The 23,397-nt window shown below is 43.1% G+C and overlaps 1 protein-coding gene across 2 annotated transcripts in view; it reads right to left on the minus strand.

Moving 5' to 3' along the window:
• Window positions 1–590: 590 nt before the first annotated feature.
• The window catches only part of TECPR2 (tectonin beta-propeller repeat containing 2), a 133,111-nt gene continuing 110,304 nt past the window's right edge, over window positions 591–23,397 (minus strand). Inside the window, exons 17-21 of one of the 2 annotated variants that reach the window (XM_078784804.1) lie at window positions 11,253–11,401; window positions 7,196–7,331; window positions 4,708–4,857; window positions 1,909–2,718; window positions 591–1,079 (exon numbers count right to left, since the gene is read on the minus strand). In XM_078784804.1, the coding sequence (XP_078640930.1) occupies window positions 2,543–2,718; window positions 4,708–4,857; window positions 7,196–7,331; window positions 11,253–11,401 (611 nt within the window). In that variant the 3' untranslated portion in view covers window positions 591–1,079; window positions 1,909–2,542. Of the gene's footprint in view, window positions 1,080–1,908; window positions 2,719–4,707; window positions 4,858–7,195; window positions 7,332–11,252; window positions 11,402–23,397 lie in introns of those variants that run through there. The other variant, XM_068128439.2, reaches the window with a different exon arrangement.

Consider the following 23,397-nt stretch of genomic DNA (forward strand, 5'->3'; position numbering starts at 1 on the left):
AGTATGTCGTGTGTGTGTGAGCCTGGTGTTAGGGTGCAGTTTAGCGGTTAGGGTGCAGCCTTGGCATCCCAGGATCCTGAGTTCGAATCCCGGTCGATCGCTGAATTAACACCAGGTGGGTTGACTCAGGCTGTCGTCCTTCCGAGATCGGCGAATTGAGTACCAGCTTGCTGGGATGAATGATCCCGGTGTGTACCACAATCTAGAATAGGTACACCGTATCCCTGCGCATCGTAAGATGCGACTAAAGGTTGGCGTCAGGAAGGGCATCCGGCCATAAAAACATTGCCTCAAAGAGGGAAGCATCATTGTCATGGGGCCCGCAAGGCTAATCCCCGCTCTAGCGGGGGAAAAATAGCCTTAAAAATGTTCATTCAGTATATTCAGTATGTCGTGTGTGTGTGTATGTGTGTGTGTGTGTGTGTGTGTGTGTGTGTGTGTGTGTGTGTGTGTGTGTGTGTGTGTGTGTGTGTGTGTGTGTGTGTGTGTGTGTGTGTGTGTGTGTGTGTGTCAGCTCTATTACGAGCCTTAGCCCAAGTATTCAAAAAAAAAAAAAAACATAAATAAATAAAATTGTCCCATCCGTAATTCTGGGATAATTATCTCATCTATAATTCTGGGGGAATTCGGACGGGTTTTTCACTAGTACATGTAACTCACCAAAATCAACACAGTTCTGCCTTTGAATCGTGAACCGATCACAAAAAAACACACACAGAATGCATTCTGAACGTGCTTTGAATCGACAAATGATACAGAAAAAACACAGGACGTTTTTTGAACACCCTTGTGTGTAGGAGTGATAGTGCAATGCATGATTGAAAGTTTAAACCAAACGATAACCAAATGGTAACTAAGTTCAGCCATTTGTGTGTTTGAGTCAGGAACGACCCAAGCAGGGCTAAATGTACCTGATTGGGTTTCCGATGAAGCGAACGCTCTTCAATCGAAGCGCAAGTTTCCCACCCGCCTTAAATACAAAGCAATGCTCTCAGCAATATCGTCCGACGGCGGCAACTTCAGACTCGCATGAGGTGTACAAGCGACGAAATTCCCTTGGTCACTGTTGGTGTGTACAACTACAGAAAAAAACCCCGGATGTATATATGTATATATGTGTACAACTATATATACATATATACACACACACACACATGTACATACATACATCATGCATGTGATGATGAATGTGATGATGTATGTATGATATGATATGATATGAATAATCAATATCACATATGATATCATATCATATCATATCATATGATACGATACGATACTATATGATACGATACGATATGATACGATATCACGATACACGATATCACGATCACGTCACGATACCACGATACCACGATATCACGATATCACGATACACGATATCACGTATCACGATACCACATCACGATATCACGATATCACGATATCACGATATCACGATACACGTCACGTACACGATACACGTCACGTGTCACATCACGCCACGTGTCACGTGCCACGTGTCGTGTCATGTCACGTGGCGTGTCGTGACGTCACGTCACGTGTGATACACGTCACGATATCACGATTTCGATATCACGATATATGATACGATATCGATATCACGATATGATATGATATGATACGATATGATATGATACGATATGATATGATACGATATCATATGATATGATATGATATATGATATCATATGATATCATATGATAGTATGATATGATATGATATGATATGATATGATATGTATGGTATGTATGGTATGTATGTATGTATGTATGTATGTATGTGATGATGATGTGTGTGTGATGTGTGATGATGGTGTGTGTGATGTATGTGATGTATGATGTATGATGTATATATGATGTATGATGTATGATGTATATGATGTATGTATGATGTATATATGTGTACAACTACAGAGATAGCAGGAAATTGCTTGCAGATAAAAAACATACATAAAGTCATTTTTTTGACTTGCATTTTTAACATCATAAAATAAAACCACTGCCATTTCGATTTTGTTTAGCTCACAGTCCTTACTTTGCACAAACATCAAATCATCTACTCAAACACATCCCTCTCATTGACTGCAATTGTGACAATTTGAGTCAAGACAGCAGCAGATTGTGAGAGTCAAGCACAGCAGCAGACAAACCAGGAGGTTCATCTTTACACACCACCTGCTGAAAAATGCATTGCTCACTACTTCATACGAGTCAGACTGTAAAATAAAACCTCATTGGCAAAATGGAAGGCTAATGATAATGTCGTTGCAGCAGCAGCAGTAGTAGTAGCGACAATAGTAAACTTCATGTAGTCAAAGCCTAGTGGACATCAAAGCAGGCTGCTCTGAGATAAATGATACGTCTGGAATTCCAAGTTCAGAGAGGATGTGAAACGTGTACAATCATGGCCATAACGCTTTGGGAGGCTTTCACTTTGCCAAGTTGAAGAGTTTCAGGCAATGTTGTCAACCTAAACAACACAACATATCACAATGGCAACTGCAGCCACAAGTCTTCCAACCATACCATTGCAACCGCCATCACAAAACTTCCCAATCATCTCCAAGAATGTCTTGGCAGTGGAGGCCTTCCAGACGTGCGGAAGGCCATGGGGACGATTGCTCCTCCCTGTCCTTAGGAAAGCGAATGGTGCACGTGAACCTGCGCAGGAGTGATCCATTGGGGCTCACACCCCACACTTCATCTGTCTCATTCACTGAGTGAGGGTGGACGGGGAGAAGAACAAGATGAGGTTGAGATTTCATTTAATTTTGTGTGCAGCACATGGTTGCTGGTTTACATCAATTTTGGAGGTGTCCCACTAGCAGATGCAGTGCCCCCTGGAGGTTAAAGCAGGAATTTGGCCAGAGTGCTGGTGATAGCTCACCAACTCTACGCAAAGGACACAGTGGGATCTTGAGGTTGAGATACAAAGAGAGAATAACTCAGAGATAAACTTAACATTAATCTTGGTTTCCTGTCTGCTAGCATTATCTGGTAGATGTTAAAGATTCCATGTCTTTTGGCAAAGATGACGCAATTATAAATTCCAAATTTCTGCCCAATCACACAAGGGTGCCTTAGTGGCATCCTGGGAATGATGCAACCAGTAACCACGTGCTGAATTATAGCAATCACAAGTGAAAATGATGCTTCAATAAATGAGATACACACACACAATTGAGATACACAATGCAGAGGTACACACAATTTAGTACTGCATTTTTACCTCTGCCGCCGAAGGTGGATGGAGGTTATGTTTTCACCCCTGTCTGTCCGTTTGCTTGTTTGTGAACAGGATATCTCAAAAAGTTGCGGACGGCCTCAGACAAAATTTGTTGAAGAGGTTGGGTATGTCACAAGAACAAAATTATTAGATTTTGGTGAAGATCCGGACATGGATCTGATAATTATTTAAGTGAATCTTCACCATTGAGAGATACGGCAAAAAACGGCACGATATCTCAAGAAGTTGTGGACGGATTCGGACGGAACTTGGTGGACAGGTTGGGTTGGGTGTGTCGCCCAACATTAGTGTGTTAGCTGGATAGCATTGATGTTTAATAATATTTTAATTTCACCCAATATCCTGTATTCACTAGCAATCCGTGGTGTCACCGGCGTGTTCTACCCCACCCTTCCTGGGGTACATCACACCAATAAAATGTTAACTTGTGGTCTTGTGATTGACATTGTGCTGGATGGGCGACGGGGCTCCAGAATGTTCCCGTGATACAGTCGGTGAACAGTGCGGATGGTGTTTAAACCACATTTTGATTCCCCCAATAGTATCCGACATAAAGCCAGTATCCGACATTGAGTACCAGTTCACTGGTAATTCCCTGTTTGTCGTTAAAGGCGGCAAAAAGGGTTGGCGTCAGGAAGGGCATCCGGCCGTAAAACATTGCTTCAAAAAGGGGACCGAAAAACAACAACAACCACGGTTCCCGAAAAAGGCCAACCCCCGCTTTGCGGGGAAAAATGGCCTCTAAAGGTGGTTATTATTTTTATTTTTTTTATTATATAAAGCAGTTATATTGAGATGCGAGAGAAAAAAATACAAAATCTGTTGATACAGTCAACACTTGCTGACAGAATGGCTCGCTGTGCCCTCTTCTTCTTGAAAATACAGCCCAAATGTTGATGCATGAAAAAAAGACTAGTAGTGGAAGGTGTGTTGTAAATGAGGATGAAAAGATAAAGGAAGATGGAATGAAGAACATGTTCGGCAGACGAAGCCAGCAGTGCCTCCCCTCCATAATTGACTGCGTATCACCGGGGAGTTCGAAAAATAAAGCCCCCATGCTCTGAGGATAGTCAGACCAAAAACTGGCATGGTGATGCACGCACGAGTGTATTGAAGGCATCAAATTGTCAGGCCCAGATTGTATCACTACCCACGTTTTCAAATCCTGCTCTTGTGCTTATCCTCCCGCTCCATCTCCTCCTAATGTTTTTTTCAACCCATTGTTGTGTCTGCTTATTGTCTTACCCACTGTCAGTGCATTATTTACTATCCTCTATCACCTTGCTCTTCCATGAGACTAGGCTTGGAACACAACAAATAGAGACTGTTGGAGCCTTATTTGGTGTAGCTTATGTAGGCAGAAAGAAGCATAAAGTGTTAAATGAAAGCCAGCGGGAAAATGGAAAGCACAGGTAATTATAAATAGGTTAGAGTGGAAATCCTTCCTGTGATGCTGACCTGTGATGGCTGACAAACAGCCTGGCATGCGACGCCAGTAGTCCCCAGCATGGTTTGTAGCCCGTATGCCAACGCGCCGTGCAATACCACCCCCTGGCAGCAAAAGCCAAGTCGTGGTGCTGCTCACGGCTATATCTATCCCACGCAGCTCTGGAATGCAAGTTAGGGAGAAAGAGTTGCAGCAGCTATAAGTTGGTTCAAGAATTCTATTCTTAAACAGTATATACATATCTATTTATTTATATCTATCTATATATGTATATATATGCAAACACACAAGTATATGTACACAAACTCATCCATAAGCATCAGATCCAATTAAAATGCACGAGATTACTTCCTAAAGTACACCCTTAATCAGGTTTGAGTACTTCCAACTAGAGAGTTCATATAATACGATACCCCTTGCAGTGTTCACATATAGTATAAACAGTACTGTGTATCAATTTTAATAAGACAATGATTTTAATGATCGTTCAAAAAAATCCGGAAGTTTAGTGTTATTTAAGTAACCCAAAAGCAGCTCTGGACGACACCCTTATACACCAGACATGAGCAGAGAGGAGTGCGATAATTTTTAAGCGGTGAAGCCGCTTCAATATTCGGCTACATCCCTCAGTCAAAAATGAAGAAGAACCTTTCTAAACAACCATGTTTAATTCCAAAAAGGTTCCAAAGGATAATTCTAAGCTCTAAGGGTTCTAAAGGGTTATTCTAATGGGTTCTAAAGGATAATTCTAAAGGGTTCTAAGAGGTTTTATTCATTTCTAGGCTTTGTCTATTCCGTATTAAAAATGCCAAACTGAACCGCTTCCTTCGGACATGGGTGTGAAAATGCATTCCTTCGTTCCTGTCTTAGCCTGTCTGGCAGTCAAACAAAATTGAACGTCATTCCAAACAGAAAACTTACTGTTTTTAAGGATATCATAAAGGACACAAATAACAGGCACAAATAACTAATGTAACATGTTAAATAAGGTGGTGTAAAAGATGCTGCATTAATGGCGGTAAACTTCCGGAATTTTTTTTTTTTACAGCTCTATATTCGATACTCATTTGAGGCTCGTGTAAGAGCTGACACATAGAACATATAATAAAGGGAGCAGGAGACAAGAGGGGGAGAGAGAGAGGGAAGCACAAAAACAGTAGGGAACAGGGAAATCAAGAGATCTGTGGAAGGGAGAGGGCTGGGGCGGGGTACACGGGATAAACAAGATGGACACTACAAGGACATTCTGGAAAGAAGTTGGAATTTGAAAGAGGTGGATTTCGGGTGGATTAACGGGGGTAGAAAAGATCAAGGTTTTGGATGGGGGAAGGTAAAAGATGGTTGTGAACAGCTGTTTTGAAGACCTAGAGGGAGGAGAGGGATTGAAGAGTGTATGGAAGTTTGTTCCATATGCGGGGAAAAGGAGGAACTAGAACGGGCACTCGGTAGAGCGCATACCTTCGCCGCAGCTACTTTTGTTGCCAAAATAAAAGACTACAAGATCTGTGTAGCAAAGCATTTTGGCATTAGTTTCATACAAATTGGACACAAATTGACCGCGCTATGGTAAAAAGACGATTTTGACCTTTTCATGACCTTGACCTTGACCTTTGACCCGATCGATTCCAAAATCTAATCAAATGGTTCCCGGATAATAACCTATCATCCCACCAAATTTCATGCGAATCGGTTGAATACTTTTTGAGTTATGCGAATAACATACACACACACACACAGACATACAAATAAATACACAGCGATCAAAACATAACCTTCCGCTTTTGCGAAGGTAATGAAAGAGTGAAGGTGAGCAGAGAGTCTTGATTTTGAAGTTTCACCAGACGAGAGTTTCTGGCAGATCTTATGCATCCTGAAGGAATATTTGGGGGACAGTGCACAGACAGTGCAGGGGGACCAAGGCCGGAGAGGAGTCGGTAGAAGACAATAGACCACCAACCTGCCTGCAGTGAGCAAGTGAAAGGCCCTCAGAATCAGCCTCATCGCGGGAGATACCAATGATTCTAAAAGCTTTGGTTTCTACACCGTGAAGCCGATCTAGGTGTGAGGCAGGAGCACCAGCTCAGAGGGGAGAGCAGTATTCCATAAAGCTGCGGATGAAAGCTTTGTAAGTGGTGAGGAGTACAGTGGTGCCAAGGAAGGACTTCGCATGACAGAGGATGCACAGACAGCGACTGGCTTTTTTAATTAATTTTCTGAAATTGGTAGAATTTGTTTTTCACTTGGAAGTTGTGGGTTACAATCTGTAAATAAAGGTGGGAAAAGTCTGATGTAATGCAATTTAATCCCAGGCTATAAGGCAACAAAAGGTGAAATTTTTGAAAGGGGGTGTAGACTTTCTATAGGCACTTTATATCACAGCACAAAAACATGTTGCTGTTTTAAATGACGAGAAAGTGAAACTTGTGTAAGTAATTGACAAATATGTAAACAGTACAACACAGAGTGTGCTTTGTACAATGCAAGCTAGGTGAGCCCCACCTGGTAGGAACTCCCAGTCGGTACCAATTGGGTACATGTCTGAGATTCCATTGCGAACAAACACTCCTCCATGTGCATCCAGAGCCCAAACATGCCTGTCATCCACACTAGACGCCAGCTTGCACAGTGGTGCTCCCTGCATTATTCAGGCCAGATTTAAAAAAAATTGCATCAATCAAATAACATACCACCTCATCAATGAATAAGCACATCACTCCGCAAGCTAGAACAAAGTCGATGGCGTGCCATTGCAAATCCCCACGCTTCCCCCCTAAAGAAAAATTGAAAGATGGCAAAAATTTTTTATCAGAAGTGATCCAATATAAAAAACTCCCCAGGTCAAATTCAAATAGTCATTCCATATTTCTTGCGCCCCAATGTTGATTGCATATACAAAGGTTCAATGAAAAAGTGTGCCCATAATTGCATTTTTCGGTATTTGACAATTTGACCCCACCCCATGGTGCGGGCCAAAAATGATACTGCTCTCGCACCTTCTTGCCATGTGGTGATCAAGACCACCAAGTTTGGTAAATTTCTGCCCAACTTTTTAGGAGGAGATAGCGTGACGGTCGGACAGGCAAACAGACCGAGCCGATTACAAAATCTCCCCCTTTTTTTTTTTTTTTTTTTCAAAAAAACGTGGGTATTATAAAAATGTTAGGAACACAATTTTGCTCACCACATTTTGGGTAACTTCACGGCATTAACACAATCTCAAAACTAGAAAGCATCTGAAAATGCCAAGCACATCCATGGCCGTTTGTATCTGTATACTTAAAATAAAAAGTTTTTTAAAATATACAACATGAAAATTTATGATTTTACGCATGCAGCTTCGACCTTTGAGCTTCCGATCTAAAATCAATAATAATCAGCTTCTAGATTTTGATTGGTGAACCACTTCTGTGACCCAATATGCAAATTCTTAAAAGTTCATATAAATTGGAGGAAAAGTGAAGATTTTATGCAACCTTTACCTTTTGATCTAAAAAAAACCCAATCAACTCCTACCTTTTAATGAGTAAACCAATTCAGAGACCCGATATGCAAATTCTTTAAATTTCAGGTCAATCGGATGAAAATTGCCGATTTTATGTGACGTTGACCTTTGATCTTTTGACCAGATTATTAATTTGCCTTCTCCATATTATCATAATGAAGCTTTGTTGAAAATTTGATGACAAAACTCAGACGATATTTTTGAATTTCCAGTCAATTGGATGAAAATTGCCGATTTTATGTGACGTTGACCTTTGATCTTTTGACCAGATTATTAATTTGCCTTCTCTGTATTATCATAACTAGGGCATGCCCGTACGTGGGTGCAATGCCCGTACGTGGGTACGTGGGTACGTGGGTGCGAGTACGGTGACAATCCCCCCCCTCTATTTACATGAAATGGTTTGGTCCATGAAATGTTTTGGTCCATTCGCAACGCCAAAGCGAACGGCGAACGGCTTGCGAGTACAGTGACAATCCCCCCCCTCTATTTACATGAAATGGTTTGGTCCATTCGCAACGACCACAGAACCCCCCCCCCCCCCCTCTATTTACATGAAATGGTTTGGTCCATTCGCAACGCCAAAGCGAACGGCGAACGGCTAAATCGCCATAGCTCGGTAACTACTTGTCCGATTAATTTCAAACCTTGAAAAGGCACATCCTCGGGTCCCCAGCAATATACCTGGCAAGTTTAAAGTATATCGGACCCGTGGTTGTCGAGAAACAGCGGTCACAGACATACAAACATACAAACATACACACAGAGATTACTGGAATTATAGATAGATAAAGCTTTGTTGAAAATTTGATGACAAAACTCAGATGATATTTTTAAATTTCCAGTCAATCGGAAGAAAATTGGCGATTTTATGTGACGTTGACCTTTGATCTTTTGAGCAGATTATTAATTTGCCTTCTCCGTATTATCATAACTAGGGCATGCCCGTACTATATCTATATCTAAAATTATATCCCCCCCCTCTATTTACATGAAATGGTTTGGTCCAAAGCGAACGGCTTGCGAGTGGTGACAATCCCCCCCCTCTATTTACATGCAATGGTTTGGTCCAAAGCGAACGGCTTCCGGAGTTTGGTAAAGAAATCGCCATCGCGTGCACAAACGCGCAGGAAAGCGAATGAATCGCAAATTCGTTTTTATTAGTTGTAAAACATAGTTTAACGCCAACATAGTTTGCAAACGTGAAATAAATGAATACGCTCTCAAATGTGCCATCCGAGGCAGAGTGTGCCCGCCACGTTCGGCACACGCGATCGTTCGCTGCTCTCTGATTGGTTGAATCGTTTTTTGGACATAGCTCGGTAAGTAATTGTCCGATTAATATGAAACCTTGAAAAGGCACATCCTCGGGTCCCCAGCAATATACCTGGCAAGTTAAAAGTATATCGGACCCGTGGTTGTCGAGAAACAGCGGTCACAGACAAACAAACGTACAGACAGACAGACAGAGATTACTGGAATTATAGATAGATAAAGCTTTGTTGAAAATTTGATGACAAAACTCAGATGATATTTTTTAATTTCCAGTCAATCGGATGAAAATTGCCGATTTTATGTGACGTTGACCTTTGATCTTTTGACCAGATTATTAATTTGCCTTCTCCGTATTATCATAACTAGTGCGTGCCCATACGTGTGGGGAGGTAAGTACGTGGACATACGTACGTTGACGTACGTACCAAAAATAAGGCCTCACTGTCCGGAAGTTCGCATATTGCAGTTACGATTAATATAAAATTAGTTTTAATGGCCAATTCTTCAATTAGCGCCAACATATTTTGCCATTTTGCAATTTCATCGCAAGGAAAAGCACAAAGAGAAGAGAACAACAAACACACACGCGGTTCCTTCGCTGTAGCTTGACCGTACGTGCAAAGAAAAATTAAAACTTTCATCATTCCTTCGGTCTTCGCTCTCATCCTTCGCCGTTCCTTCGCTCTCGTCCTTCGCTGTTCCTACGTTCACGTACAAAACGTATGTGTTTGCTAAATAAATGGCCATAACTTGTTTCAAACCGCAAGGCAGAAACAACAAATACACACGCGGTTCCTTCGCTGTAGCTTGACCGTACGTGCAAAGAAAAATTAAAACTTTCATCGTTCCTTCGGTCTTCGCTCTCATCCTTCGCCGTTCCTTCGCTCTCGTCCTTCGCTGTTCCTTCGTTCACGTACAAAACGCATGTGTTTGCTAAATAAATGGCCATAACTTGTTTCAAACCGCAAGGCAGAAACAACAAATACACACGCGGTTCCTTCGCTGTAGCTTGACCGTACGTGCAAAGAAAAATTAAAACTTTCATCGTTCCTTCGGTCTTCGCTCTCATCCTTCGCCGTTCCTTCGCTCTCATCCTTCGCCGTTCCTTCGCTCTCGTCCTTCGCCGTTCCTTCGCTCTCGTCCTTCGCTGTTCCTTCGTTCACGTACAAAACGTATGTATTTGCTAAATAAATGGCCATAACTTGTTTCAAACCGCGAGGCAGAAACAACAAACACACGCGGTTCCTTCGCTGTAGCTTGACCGTACGGCGTACGTGCAAAGGAAAATTAAAACTTTCATCGTTCCTTCGGCCTTCGCTCTCGTCCTTCGCTCTCGTCCTTCGCTGTTCCTTCGTTCACGTACAAAACGTATGTGTTTGCTAAATAAATGGCCATAACTTGGTAACCACTTGTCCGATTAATAGCAAACCTTGAAAAGGCACATCTTCAGGTCCCCAGCAATATACCTGGAAAGTTTCACTTAGATTGAACCGGTGGTTGTCGAGAAACAGCGGTCACAGACATACACACAGACAGACACACACACAGAGATTGCTTGCATTATAGAGAGATAATGCTTTGTTGAAAATTTGATGACAAAACTCAAATGGTAAAAAAAGTTACGGCCCGGACACACACAGACAGACAGACACATAGAAGTGATTGCAAAACCCCAGTCTCCTGCTGCGCACGGGACGGGCTAAAAACAAACAAATTTATCATTACAAACAGTGGTTTATTCAAGACCTTAAAAGCAACTGCTAAGTGCAATATTCAAACCTGGCTTGGTGGTTCCAGAGAGACCCATGCGGGCAGCATGTTGCTTGGGTTCAGGGGTTGGGTACCCATGCGGAAATACACGATGCCTGTTGCATCACATGCCCAGACAGCTTCAGTGCCACATGCCACACTCACCAGTCGAATATCAGCTGGGGTTTTGGTGATGCCAAGGTGTAGGGAAAGAGGAAAGAGAAACAGACATCATTATAAATAATGATGACATTTGTTACCATTCAACTGTAATTTTCATTTTGATGCACCGTCTTCTTTACAGAGAGTTGGTGCAGCCAAAGCACATTCTTGGCAAGAGTTATACTGGATGGTTTGCCATTGCCTTGATACTGTTGTTTAACACTAAACTGAGAAATATTTTGAAGGAAAGCCGACGTTCTTGAGGCATTCTACGCTATCTCTTTCACCATAGACTAACGGATATGAGTCGTCTCGACTTGTTAGGCCTCTAGGTAGACTGCTAGCTAGCCAATATGATCTTTAGCTAATAAAGGTGCTTAAATGAGTGTTTGTGCATGAATGATGTGCAATATCCCATTGCCAATCTGATTTTGTATTATGTAAACTGCATATGAATTGTTTAGAACATGTATCTTGAGGCCTCATATGTGATCTCTCCCTGCTACGTGTGCTACGGCTTCAAGTGTGACGTGCGATATTGCCTCCAACACCTTTAGGGCCAATTGTGACCTTTATTCGATGCATAACCCATGATTCCCTGTTTATCGTAAAAAGGCGACAAACAGGGTTGGCGGCAGGAAGGGCATCCGGCCGTAAAACATTGCTTCAAAAAGGGGACCAAAAAACAACAACAACCACGGTCCCCGAAAAGGCCAACCCCCGCTTTGCGGGGGAAAATGGCCTCTAAGCGGTGGTTTTTTTATTCGATGCATAACCCCATTCCTATTGGTTACTAGCATTGTTTAATACTTGTCTGAGGGAAATCTAGAGAAAATTGGACATATTTGTACATAGGTGGTGTATAGGCTTCGAGTCAGCGCTCCGCACACCTACCAGAGGTACAGATTATTATTAATAAAATTTTCTTTTTTTTGTATACCAAGTCGAGGCTCGTGTAATAGCTAACATATAACATATAATAAAGGGAGCGGGAGACAAGAGGGGGAGAGAGAGGGAAACAAGGAAAGAACAACAGTAGAGAACAAGGACATCAGGAGAACTATGGAAGGGAGAGGGGTGGGGCAGGGTACACGGGATAAACAAGATGGACATGGCAAGGAATTTCAGGAAAGAAATCGGAATTTGAAAGAGGTGCATTTAGCGTGGATTAAAGGGGGTAGAGAAAAATCAAGGTTTTGGATTGGGGGAAGATATGAGATGGTGGTGAACAACTGTTTTGAAGACCCGGGGGGAGGAGTGGGATTGAAGAGAGTGAGGGAGTTTGTTCCAGAGGTGGGAAAAAAGAGGAATGAAAGAGTGAAGGTGAAGAGTGAGTTGATTTTGGCAGTTTAACCATAAGAGGGTTGCTGACAGATCTTGTGCGTCCTGCAGGAAAATTTTGGGGACAAAGCACAGACAGAGCTGGGGGAGCAAGGCCGGAGAGGAGTCGGTCGAAGACAGAAATACCACCAACCTGCCTGCGATGAGCAAGTGAAAGGTTTTCTATTGGTCCTATTGGTTTTATATGGGATTTTCAACCTGGGTTGCCTTTTTCAGTATCCAGGAAATTCTCCATAGAGCAGTGTTGACCTCACAGAGCATTTAGCTATTCTTACCCTTGTTTGCGTGCTCATAGGTCTGGATGTCAACATCTTGCTGATATTTGTGACAGCAGCACTTCTAGCTACCTCTATTTGTCTTCATTTCCCATTCTCCATTATCATGTGGAATATATAGAAAAAACGTTTACACTTCTCCCAATCGGTTTGCCATCTACTGTAATTTTCAGTGCTGGTTTATCTTGTCTTTTACTGACCACAACAGTCTTCTTTTTCCATGTCGATTTATCATTTCATATTCGGAATGATCGCCATCACTATCCTCTGTAGCTACTCTAATGATCCTGCTATTAGTACTGTATCATCAGCATACCTAAGACTATCGAGAGATGTAGGGGAAGGCGGGGCAAGTTGAGCATAGGGGTAAGTTGAGCCACCACCTCCCAGCCAGTTATGAATGAGTCAGACTTTGTGGTGGCGCCATCTACAGATGCCCCATTGCATAACTCCAAATTCTGCCATATTGTTTTCTAAATTGAAACAGAAACCAGTGTTGCGGAGGGAAAAATCCAATTTTCAGCCATAAAAGTAAAAAGGTGTAAAACAGGTAAGTTCACGTTTCTTCCATATGCAGCATAGATATAATATGGATATCAGATGACAATTGTTAGTCCAGGTATGTGTCTCCATTCTTGTCATAGACTTTAATACGATGGATGCATAGAATATGTGTGTATGTGGAGACATCTCAGAAAGTTCAGACTGGGGTAAGTTGAGGCAGACGCTACGGGGCAAATCGAGCCATGGCTCAACTTGCCCCATAGGGTCTGGCTCAACTTGCCAACTCATGTTGGTGGAGATAATAATAATACGTATCACCATCTGATGTTCACCCATTTCCGAAAGCAACAGCAAGAAAGAAAACGAAAGCTGGTCGCAAAAAAGGCAGCACAAAGATTCTGACTGACACCCCAGTACGCCAGGAGCTTGCAGCCCTATCTGAAAATCGCAAACGGAAGCCATCAGCCAAGAAATCAAAGAGATGCTTGTTCAAAGCTAATGGGAAAAAGACATGTCCCCCAAGATCAAAAACCCCTAGTTCCAGTGAGACAGATGGTGATTCAGAAGTTGAGTATGATGACGAATCAGATGTGGACAGTGATATGGATATCATTGAAGGTGACTTTGTAGTTGTCAAATGTGCTGGCAAATCAAGATTTGTGCATTACATTGCTCGGGTTGATGTACTGAATGGAGAGGAATTTCAGTTTGAAGGTGTCTTCCTGCAGAAGGTTGCTGGAAAAGTTGGATCTGACAACCCAGTGTTTGTTCCAAACCCAAAGGATGAAGCAGGATTTGAACTGGAAGACATCGTGCGTAAGCTGCCACAGCCTAAGTGCGTTGGCAGTTCTGCCCGTTGTTCTGGACAGCTTGTGTTCAATTGTGACTTGTCAGTTTGGCAGCTTAATTGACTTGATTTCTGACGTGTTTTAGTTTTAGTTCCAGATTCAAATGATGAAGCTGGCATTGATGAGCAAGATATTGTGCCTTAATTGCCACAGTCTGACTGTTGGCCTTTCTGGGTGTATTTGGGACACTTTTGTTTTATTGTGACTTAAAACTGTGGCAGCTGTTTTCAACTCAATCCAGCTGCCACATTGAATTATAACCATGAACACAAGGTACATGTAAATATTTCGTTGTGTTGTAACAAGTACATTAAATATTTTTCAGGCAGACCAATTTTTGTACTTCAGTTATCTTTATTTGGGGCAATGATCAACTATTTGGGATACTTTTTGTTTAATTGTGACTTGAAACTGTGACAGGTGGATTGAGTTGACTTTTCTTACCACAGTTGACAATCTTGTTTTTCTATGAGAGTGACTCAATTTGTTCGTAACTGATTACTATAACCATGAACACAAGGCAATCATTTCGTTCAGTGTTGTAGAACCTTACAACATTAAATATTTTTCTGGCAAAACAATGGTTTTCTACTTTAGTTATCTTTATTTGGGGCAATGATCAACTTACCCCTATGTGGTACAACTTACCCCAGAGGTTGGATCAACTTACCCCTCAGGCGGGGCAAGTTGAGCCATTTGGCCTCCGTTTTTTCAAAGGTCACAGTGACTTTCAGTGTGGGGATAGAAAGTAAGAACTAGCTACAAAATGTTTCCCAAGGATTAAATTAGTAGGCAAGATACTCATTTGTGCAAGATCATCTCAGTCCTAACATTCCAAGAACAAAAACTGGCTCTCATTCCCCTACTCTCATTTTTTTTTTTTTTTTTTTTTACATATACAGAGTCGAGGCTCGTGAAAGATCTAACATTTATCAAACAAACAAGCAAACAAAGTAAATAAAAAGGGGAGCGGTCGACAAGATGGGGAGAGAAGGGGAGGAAGCACACAAACACAACATTTGAGAGCAGGGACATCGGGAGATGTTTTTGGAGGGAGAGGGCCTGGGAGGAGGCAGGATAGGTATAAAACGCAAGGACACCAAGGACTTCCAGGAAAGAAGTCAAAAGTCACCTCAAAAAAGTGGATTTAGGGTGAAATTAGCAGAGATAGAAAAGATCAAGGTTTTGGATTGGGGAAGATAAGAGATGGTGGTGAACAGCCGTTTTAAAGACCTGGAGGGAGGAGTGGGATTGAAGAGAGTGAGGGAGTTTGTTCCAGAGGGGGGAGAAAAGAGGAATGAAGGAGTGAAGGTGAGCAGAGAGTCTTGATTTTGGCAGTTTAACCATAAGAGGGTTGCAGGCAGATCTTGTGCGACCTGCAGGAATATTTCAGGGACAGAGCCCAGAGAGAGCTGGGGGAGCAAGGCCGGAGAGGAGTCGGTAGAAGAGGGAAAGACCACCAAACTGCGTGCGGTGATTAAGTGAAAGGCCCTCGGAGATAGCGTCATCGCGGGAGATTCCAATGATTCTGAACGCTTTGGTTTCAACAGCGTGAAGACGAGCTAGGTGTGAGGCAGGAGCACCAGCCCAGAGGGGAGAGCAGTACTCCATTGAGCTGCGGATGAAAGCCTTGTATGTGGTGAGGAGCTCAGGTGTGCCAAGAAAGGACTTCGCACGACGGAGGATGCCCAGTCGGCGACTGGCTTTGGAGGCCAGCTTGGAAATGTGGTTTTCCCAGGAAAGATCATGGCAGATAGTGAGACCCAAAAGCTTGAGTGACAGAACTTCTTGGAGAAGATTATTCAGAAAGTAGATGGGAGGGTTGTCCAGTCGGTTTTTTCGGAGAGACATCGTAAGAGTGTGAGATTTGTCAGGATTGAAAGACATGTTCCACTTGTTTGCCCAGTCTGTGATTTTGTCCAGGTCTGCAGAGAGTGAGGAGGCTGCAGACTGCCGATCTGAGGGATGAGGAATGGAGCGGCAGAGAGTGGAGTCATCAGCAAAGAGATAGAGAGGATTTTCACGAGAGTCAGAGGGATCATTGATGAAGACCAGAAAAAGCACAGGGCCCAGAACACTGCCTTGGGGATCTCCAGCCTGAACAGGAAGAGGAGATGAGAGAAACCCATTCAGGGCCACACGTTGACGACGACGAGAGAGGAAGTCCGCCAGCCATGCGTGGAGATTTCCATGGATACCAAAGGAGGAGGGTTTGGTGAGCAGAGCGGGTTGCCAGACCGTATCGAAGGCACGTGATATGTCGAGGGAGACAGCTCTAATTTCCTGTTTGGCATTGAGGACCTCCATCCATTGTTGAGACAGCAGAAGCAGCATGTCCAGAGTAGAGTGACCTGGTCTGAAACCAAATTGATGGTCAGAGATCAAGCCATTGGAGAAGAGGAAAGATTTCATATCCGAAGCAATGATGGATTCCATGACTTTGCTGATAATTGGGAGAAGGCTGATTGGTCTGTAGTTGCTAGGATCTGTTTTTGCACCTTTTTTGTGCAAAGCGGTGATGTTGGCTGATTTCCAAGCAGATGGCAGTTGACCTTGAACCAAAGAGAGGGTGAAGAGAACAGAGAGAGGGAGTGAAAGAGCGGAAGAACATGATTTTAGGACCCGTGGGCTGATGCCGTCAGGTCCAGTTGCAGAATCAGAGTGGAGGGTTGACAGAAACTTTTCCACCTTGTCAGGAGGAAAGGACACGGAGTCCAGGAGCAGCTGGGTACGGTGGGTACAGAGAGGGATGGGTTTGGGACACAAGATTTAGAGGCAAACACAGAGTTGAGGCATTCAGCTTTTTCACGTGCGGAGTCAGCTGTGTAGCCATTTGAGGGAAGGGAGGGGATGGAGGGGGAACAAACACCAGAAACAGATTTGACCAGATGCCACCAGGATTTGGAAGAGGGAGACAGATAAGAGAGTTCGGTCTTGAGAACGGAGAGATATTGTTTCCTGGCTCTCCTGAGGGTGGACACACACTTGTTTCGGGCTTTGTGAAAGGAAATGAGATTTCCTTCCGTTGGATTTGCTTTCCAGGAGACGAAGGCAAGTTGTTTCTGGGCAACAGCCTCACCACAAGATTCCGTATACCATGGACGGGAGGAAGGGTATGACAACTGAAGACGAGATGGGATAAATCTGTGCATGAGAGAGAGCAATTTACTTTGGAAGAATTCCCAGGATGAGTTGATGTCAGAGGTGGTAGAGATGGGAGACCAGTCCAGATGATTGATGGCTGCTTGAAGACCGTGCCAGTTGGCCTGAGTGAAATGCCAGACTCGTCGACGCTGAGCAGGCTCCCTGAGAATGGTCAGAGAGATGTCCACTTTAACAAGGACATGATCAGATGATCCGATTGGAGCAGAAGAAGAGCAGCAGACATTTTCAGGGAAGTTAGTCATAACCAAGTCCAGAAGAGAAGATGCTCCGTTGACTGAGATCCGGGTCGGGAAATTGACAGATTGTGTCAGTCCCAGTGAGTCGCAGAAGTCCTTTGCTGAGGAGCCATGGCTGGTGAGAGAGGTACCCACACCCAGCCAACTGGCATGGTGACAATTGAAATCACCACATATGAGGAAGAGAGAGTTGGGATGAGTAGATAGAAGTTGGTCCATATTATCAGACAGCGAGATGGAGATGGAGTCATCACTGTTTGGTGGACGGTACAACACACATATGAACAAGAGGTGGGAGCGAAGCGGCAGCCGTAGCCAGAGGTATTCCTGGGGGTGAGGTGGAGAGAGTGCAGTGCAGGGCGAGTGAGGAAGAGAGTTTTTGATAAAGATAGCAACCCCACCTCCAGGACGAGGCTCAGGTCTATCATACCGGAGGAGCGAGTAACCCGGGACAGATACTAAGGAATCAGAGACATCATGAAGGAGGAAAGTTTCTGTTAAGCAGATCACGTCTGGTTTGACAGAAGCAACCTGTATGGAGAGATCAGTTAAGTTTGAACGAAGGCCCCGGATGTTTGAGGTCCATACCGTTAATGAAGAGGAAGGGGGAGCATCGGATACAGAACAGGGGGGAGGAGGGGTAGGGTAAGATGTGGAAGAGGTGGAAGAGGTAGGGAGAGCTGTTGAAGGTGTGTCAGAGATTTCAGAATAGCTCGGAGAAAGGGAAGGATGGGGTGGACAAAAGGTTTGATGGTGATTGGGTGAGGCACAATGAGGTGTTATTTGAGGCGGGGGAAGAGCGAGGCAGAAGGTTGGGGGAGATGGAGGTGAGAGTTGGAAGGGGGAAGAAGCGGGGAGGACGCTTTGAGGAGGGGGAGTGAGAGGGGGGAAATTGAGAAGAAATGAGTGGGGAGATTTGAAGGGGAGGGGCAAGGGGGGAGTTTGGGAGGGAAGGGACAAGGGGAGTGATTTGAAAGGGATGGGATATGGGGGAGATTTGAAGGGGAGGGGTGAGGGAGGAGTCTAGGAGGGGAGGGGTGAGGGGGAGTCTTGGAGGGGAGGGGTGAGGGGGCAGTTTAGGAGGGAGGGGGCAAGGGGGGAGATTTGAAAGGGATGGGTGATGGGGAGGATTAGGAGGGGAGGGGAAAGGGGGCAGATTTGAAAGTGATGGGTGATGGGGAAGATTTGGAGGGGAGGGGTGATGGGGAAGATTTGGAGGGGAGGGGTGAGATTGGATTTTAGAAAGTGTACGATTAATGGGAAACGAACATTTATTGCAAAATGAGTTTCTTGTGACCTTCGAGTTAAAAATACGTTTAAGGACGCTGGATGGAGGATGGAGTGCAGGAGAGTTTAGGGAATGTAGAAAAAAGGCACTATAGGAGATGGAATTTTTTTTTGGGATGAATAGATTTGGTGAGCAAATCGAAAGCAGCCTTTTAAAGAAGAAGAAAAAGGTGTTATAATATATGACGGAATACAGAACTTGAGGGGAAAGTGTAAACATTGAAGGTTAATAACAGTGAAAACTATCTGGGGAAATGGGGGAGAAACACGTGGTCGAAGAACGAACGAACGAATAAGAATGAATAAACGAATGAGAACAAGAATAAGAACAGAGAAGGAAATGTTTTTTTGTTTGTTTTTTTTTTAGTTGAGATTTACACAAGGAAGTAGGCTATGGGGTGAAAAGACTGGGAAAACAGAGAGCGAAAGTTATTGGATCACAAACGATGGACCGCTGAGAGAAAAACAAAGCCTCAAGGTTGTACACTGTACAAGGCCTCAAGACACGACACGAATTAACACGATTTTCAATACAGGTATGAAAGATTTGCACCGAAAATCTTCCTCGGGACACAATATACGTACACACACCATAAAATATATACAGTTATAACGAAAATACAAATGGGAACAATTACTTAACTTCGATTTCAAATCGCTCACGACGCGACAAAGGCCTTGCTCCTACTATCTTATTCATTCCTTCAACCTCTGAATACAGAATCTCTGTCCAGCTTGAACAGCAATGGCGGAAGTAGACATCATTGCCTTCCACCTTTGTTGTAATGTCTGGGAAGAAACTCTTCCTGATCTCAAACTGGATTCTATTCCGCAGTATGAGCTCGATATAATTCTAAGATATCTTCCATTTATTCCAAGGTTCTTCAAAAAGGCCCATCTGTTTTCACGTGGTACCACGCATTACCAAATGCTATCTCGTTATATATAAAGCACATACAAACCAATACAGTTCTTCTGTATTTCTGGACAATGATCAATTATCATTCTCATCGTGAATATACCTTCTTTGGTACATTTCCTCATCTAAACCTGCTTTGTGCATCTTCTTTCCAATTATTTTCAGTATTATTTGCAGTTAATAGTATTATTCGCAGTATTATTCTTGGGTTTGTTGATTTGGAGAAAGCATTCGATAGGGTTCCACGTGAAGTATTGACATGGGCATTGAGGAAGTTAGGAGTGGAGGAATGGTTGATCAGCGTAGTGATGGCAATGTACAAAAGAGCGTGCACAGCTGTAAGGACGAAGGACGGGAACAGTGGTGAGTTTGAGGTGAAGGTGGGAGTGCATCAGGGGTCGGTACTAAGTCCACTGCTATTTGTAACTGTGATGGAGGTGCTGGCTCAGAACGTAAAGGAGGGTTTACCGTGGGAATTGTTGTATGCAGATGATCTGGTGTTGATTGCGGAAAGTATGGATGGACTGAAGGAAAAGATGAACAAGTGGAAGGAATGTATGGAGACAAAAGGTCTGAAGGTGAATATCGGAAAAACGAAGGTGATGGCAAGTGGTAAAGCATGTGGTGATGTGGAAAGAACTGGGAAGTGGCCATGTGCTGTGTGCAGGAAGGGTGTCGGAGTGAACTCTATTCAATGTACAATGTGCACTGAGTGGGTTCATCAAAAATGTAGAGGTCTGAGAGGGTCATTAACCAGTGTGGCAGCTACATTCAAATGTAAGGTGTGCACAGAGGGAGCTGCAGATGGAGGAAATGTTGAGTTGGATCTTGGAGACGGCGTGAAGCTGGAAGGTGTGAAAACATTTTGTTACCTTGGCGACATGCTGAATGGAGAAGGTGGATCAGATTCGGCAACGGTTGCTCGAGTGAGATGTGCATGGAAGAAGTTTCGGGAACTGAGTGGCGTGCTGATGAGGAGGGCAGTGTCGTTGAAGCTGAAGGGAAAAGTGTATGCTGCACGTGTGAGAAGTGTTATGATTTATGGGAGTGAGACATGGGTAATGAACGTAGAGCAGCAACGAAGGCTGGAAAGGGTGGAAATGCGAATGGTTTGGTGGATGTGTGGAGTATCGTTGAGAGAGAGGAAGCCAAATGATGAATTGCGAAAGATGATGGGAATAGAGCCAGTGATTGATGCTGTGAAGAGGAATAGGTTGAGATGGTTTGTTCATGTGTTGAGGAAGGATGAAAGTGACTGGTTGAGAAGAGTGATGGAAATGAATGTAGAAGGAAGTAGAGGACGGGGAAGACTGAGAAAGACTTGGCTAAAGATGGTGGAAGAAGAAATGCGGGCAAGGGGGTTAACAAGGAGAGATGCAGAAAATAGGGCAAAATAGAGAAGATTGCAGGGAAAAATGGCCTTAAAATGCATGTTGTTGTTGTTGTTGTTGTTGTATTCGCAGTTAAATACTTTTTGTCATGTGACTCATCAGGCTTAGGGTTATGACCACTGTGCAATTCACAGTTCTTGTTTCCATTGGGACTTGAACAAAAACAGATTTCACGAGATCACCTGGAATGTAACCTGAACTTCCTGATACGTGGTTTCTTTCTGGCGTTGAACATTTCTGTTGCCATTTCATCTCGGCCAATCGCCTTTCCGGTTTTTACCATTTTGACTGCAAATTGTACTTCAACTTTGAGTATCTTTGAACCACTCATCTCTTATTTCTGGGGTCAAACTGTGGTCCCTGTGTTTCAGGCAGGGTGATTGATCTCCAAGCCATTCATCTGGGCACCAGGCCTCCAACATTCCACATAGCTCTGTCCAGTTCACCCATCTATATTGCCGATCATGGAGTGATACGGATACCGTGTTGTATGTACTGCAATTACCGTATGTATTCAACCCACCAACCTTTCAGCCAGATCTCTCTCATCATATATTTATTGAAACAGAATCTCACTCATCTCACTGGTGATAAATCCACTTCTATTGGTTCACGAGTTATCAAGTGACCACTATATTCGTCATGTGTGTGCATCAATCTGTGTGTCTGTCTGTCCCCAGCATAACTACCCAATGATATCATCCGATCTTGATGAAACTTGGGTGGGAGGTTGATATCATGATCGAGTTGTGTACGGCCTAGAGTGGGCGGAGCCACGCCCAAAAAAGATGTCTTGTTAGGGGGTAATCGAGTTCAAGCTACATCTTCTCTGAGGGGTTTGGTGGAATCCGACAGGGGTTTCGATATTTGGTTAGGCCAATGTCATGTGTCTAGCCCCACGGAGCTCGATTTTTCACTTTTTTTTTTTTCTTTTTTTTTCCATTTCATATTTCACCGAATTTTCAGTATTGTGTCGCTAACTAACCTCATAACTGATTATACATTATTTTCTATCTCATTTCAAGGTCAGTAACCTTTGTTTTGACATTTCTGGGCCTGGCCTGTCCGGGCCTGTTTCAGTTATAGTCCGTCTTTTGTCATTGAATACCGCTCGCTCGTGAACCATCGTCGTCTAACATATTAGTTATGAGTTATTAGTTATTAGTTATTATTATTAGTTATTATTAGTTATTAGTTATATTAGTTACTTAGACATATCCGGTCTTTCTTAAAATTCTTTTCTTTTTTCTTTTCTGTTTATTTGTTTTGTTTGACGTTATCGTCTCAGTCTTAAATACCGATACACTTTTTTCAGCCACTCCACTTTTTTCGATTTTACATTCCATCTGATGTCCCCATCCCGCTTCTTGTATTTTGCAGTGATTTTTAACATTTTATTTTATGTCTAGAAGTTCAGAATGCTATCTTCCATCAAAAATTTCCCTTCCTCTTTCTTTGGTACTATCTCTTGTACTGGCTGTCCTTAGAATACTCTTTCAGGTCTTGCCACTTCTGTATCTCAATTAGTTATGGAGATTACTTTAATAAAAAATTTAACAGATCGAGAGATACAGAGATTATTGAGATATAGGTGGAGGGCAGAAAGACAGAGAAGTTGAGGAGAGGGGGAGATCGAGAGGGAGAGAAAGAGACAGAGACGTTTGTATACTTTTATATATATATATATATATACATATATAATCTATATATAATCTATATATATATATATATATATATATATATTGTTGCGAATATGGAATTTGGCCTCCATATCCGCTTGTAAATATTCCCCTATTTTCTCCAATACTCCCCAACTTTCCCCAATCCCCCATTCCCTAGTCCCATTGCATGTAAATAACAATCAGTAGAGCCGACCTTCCCCTTATTCCCCCATTAAATGTCGTGCCCAGGTCCACCGCACCACACGTAGACAACTTTCGGACATCTTCCTAGTTATTCTTATTCTATGTCAGTTAAGGCCTCGTCTCCATTAATTATGACTCTTCGTTGCACCAGAATGTGATTATATGGCATCAGTAGTGAGTTT

This window comes from Myxine glutinosa, chromosome 9 (genome assembly GCF_964187855.1).
Source record: "Myxine glutinosa chromosome 9, kmMyxGlut1.1, whole genome shotgun sequence".
Lineage (NCBI taxonomy): Eukaryota > Metazoa > Chordata > Myxini > Myxiniformes > Myxinidae > Myxine > Myxine glutinosa.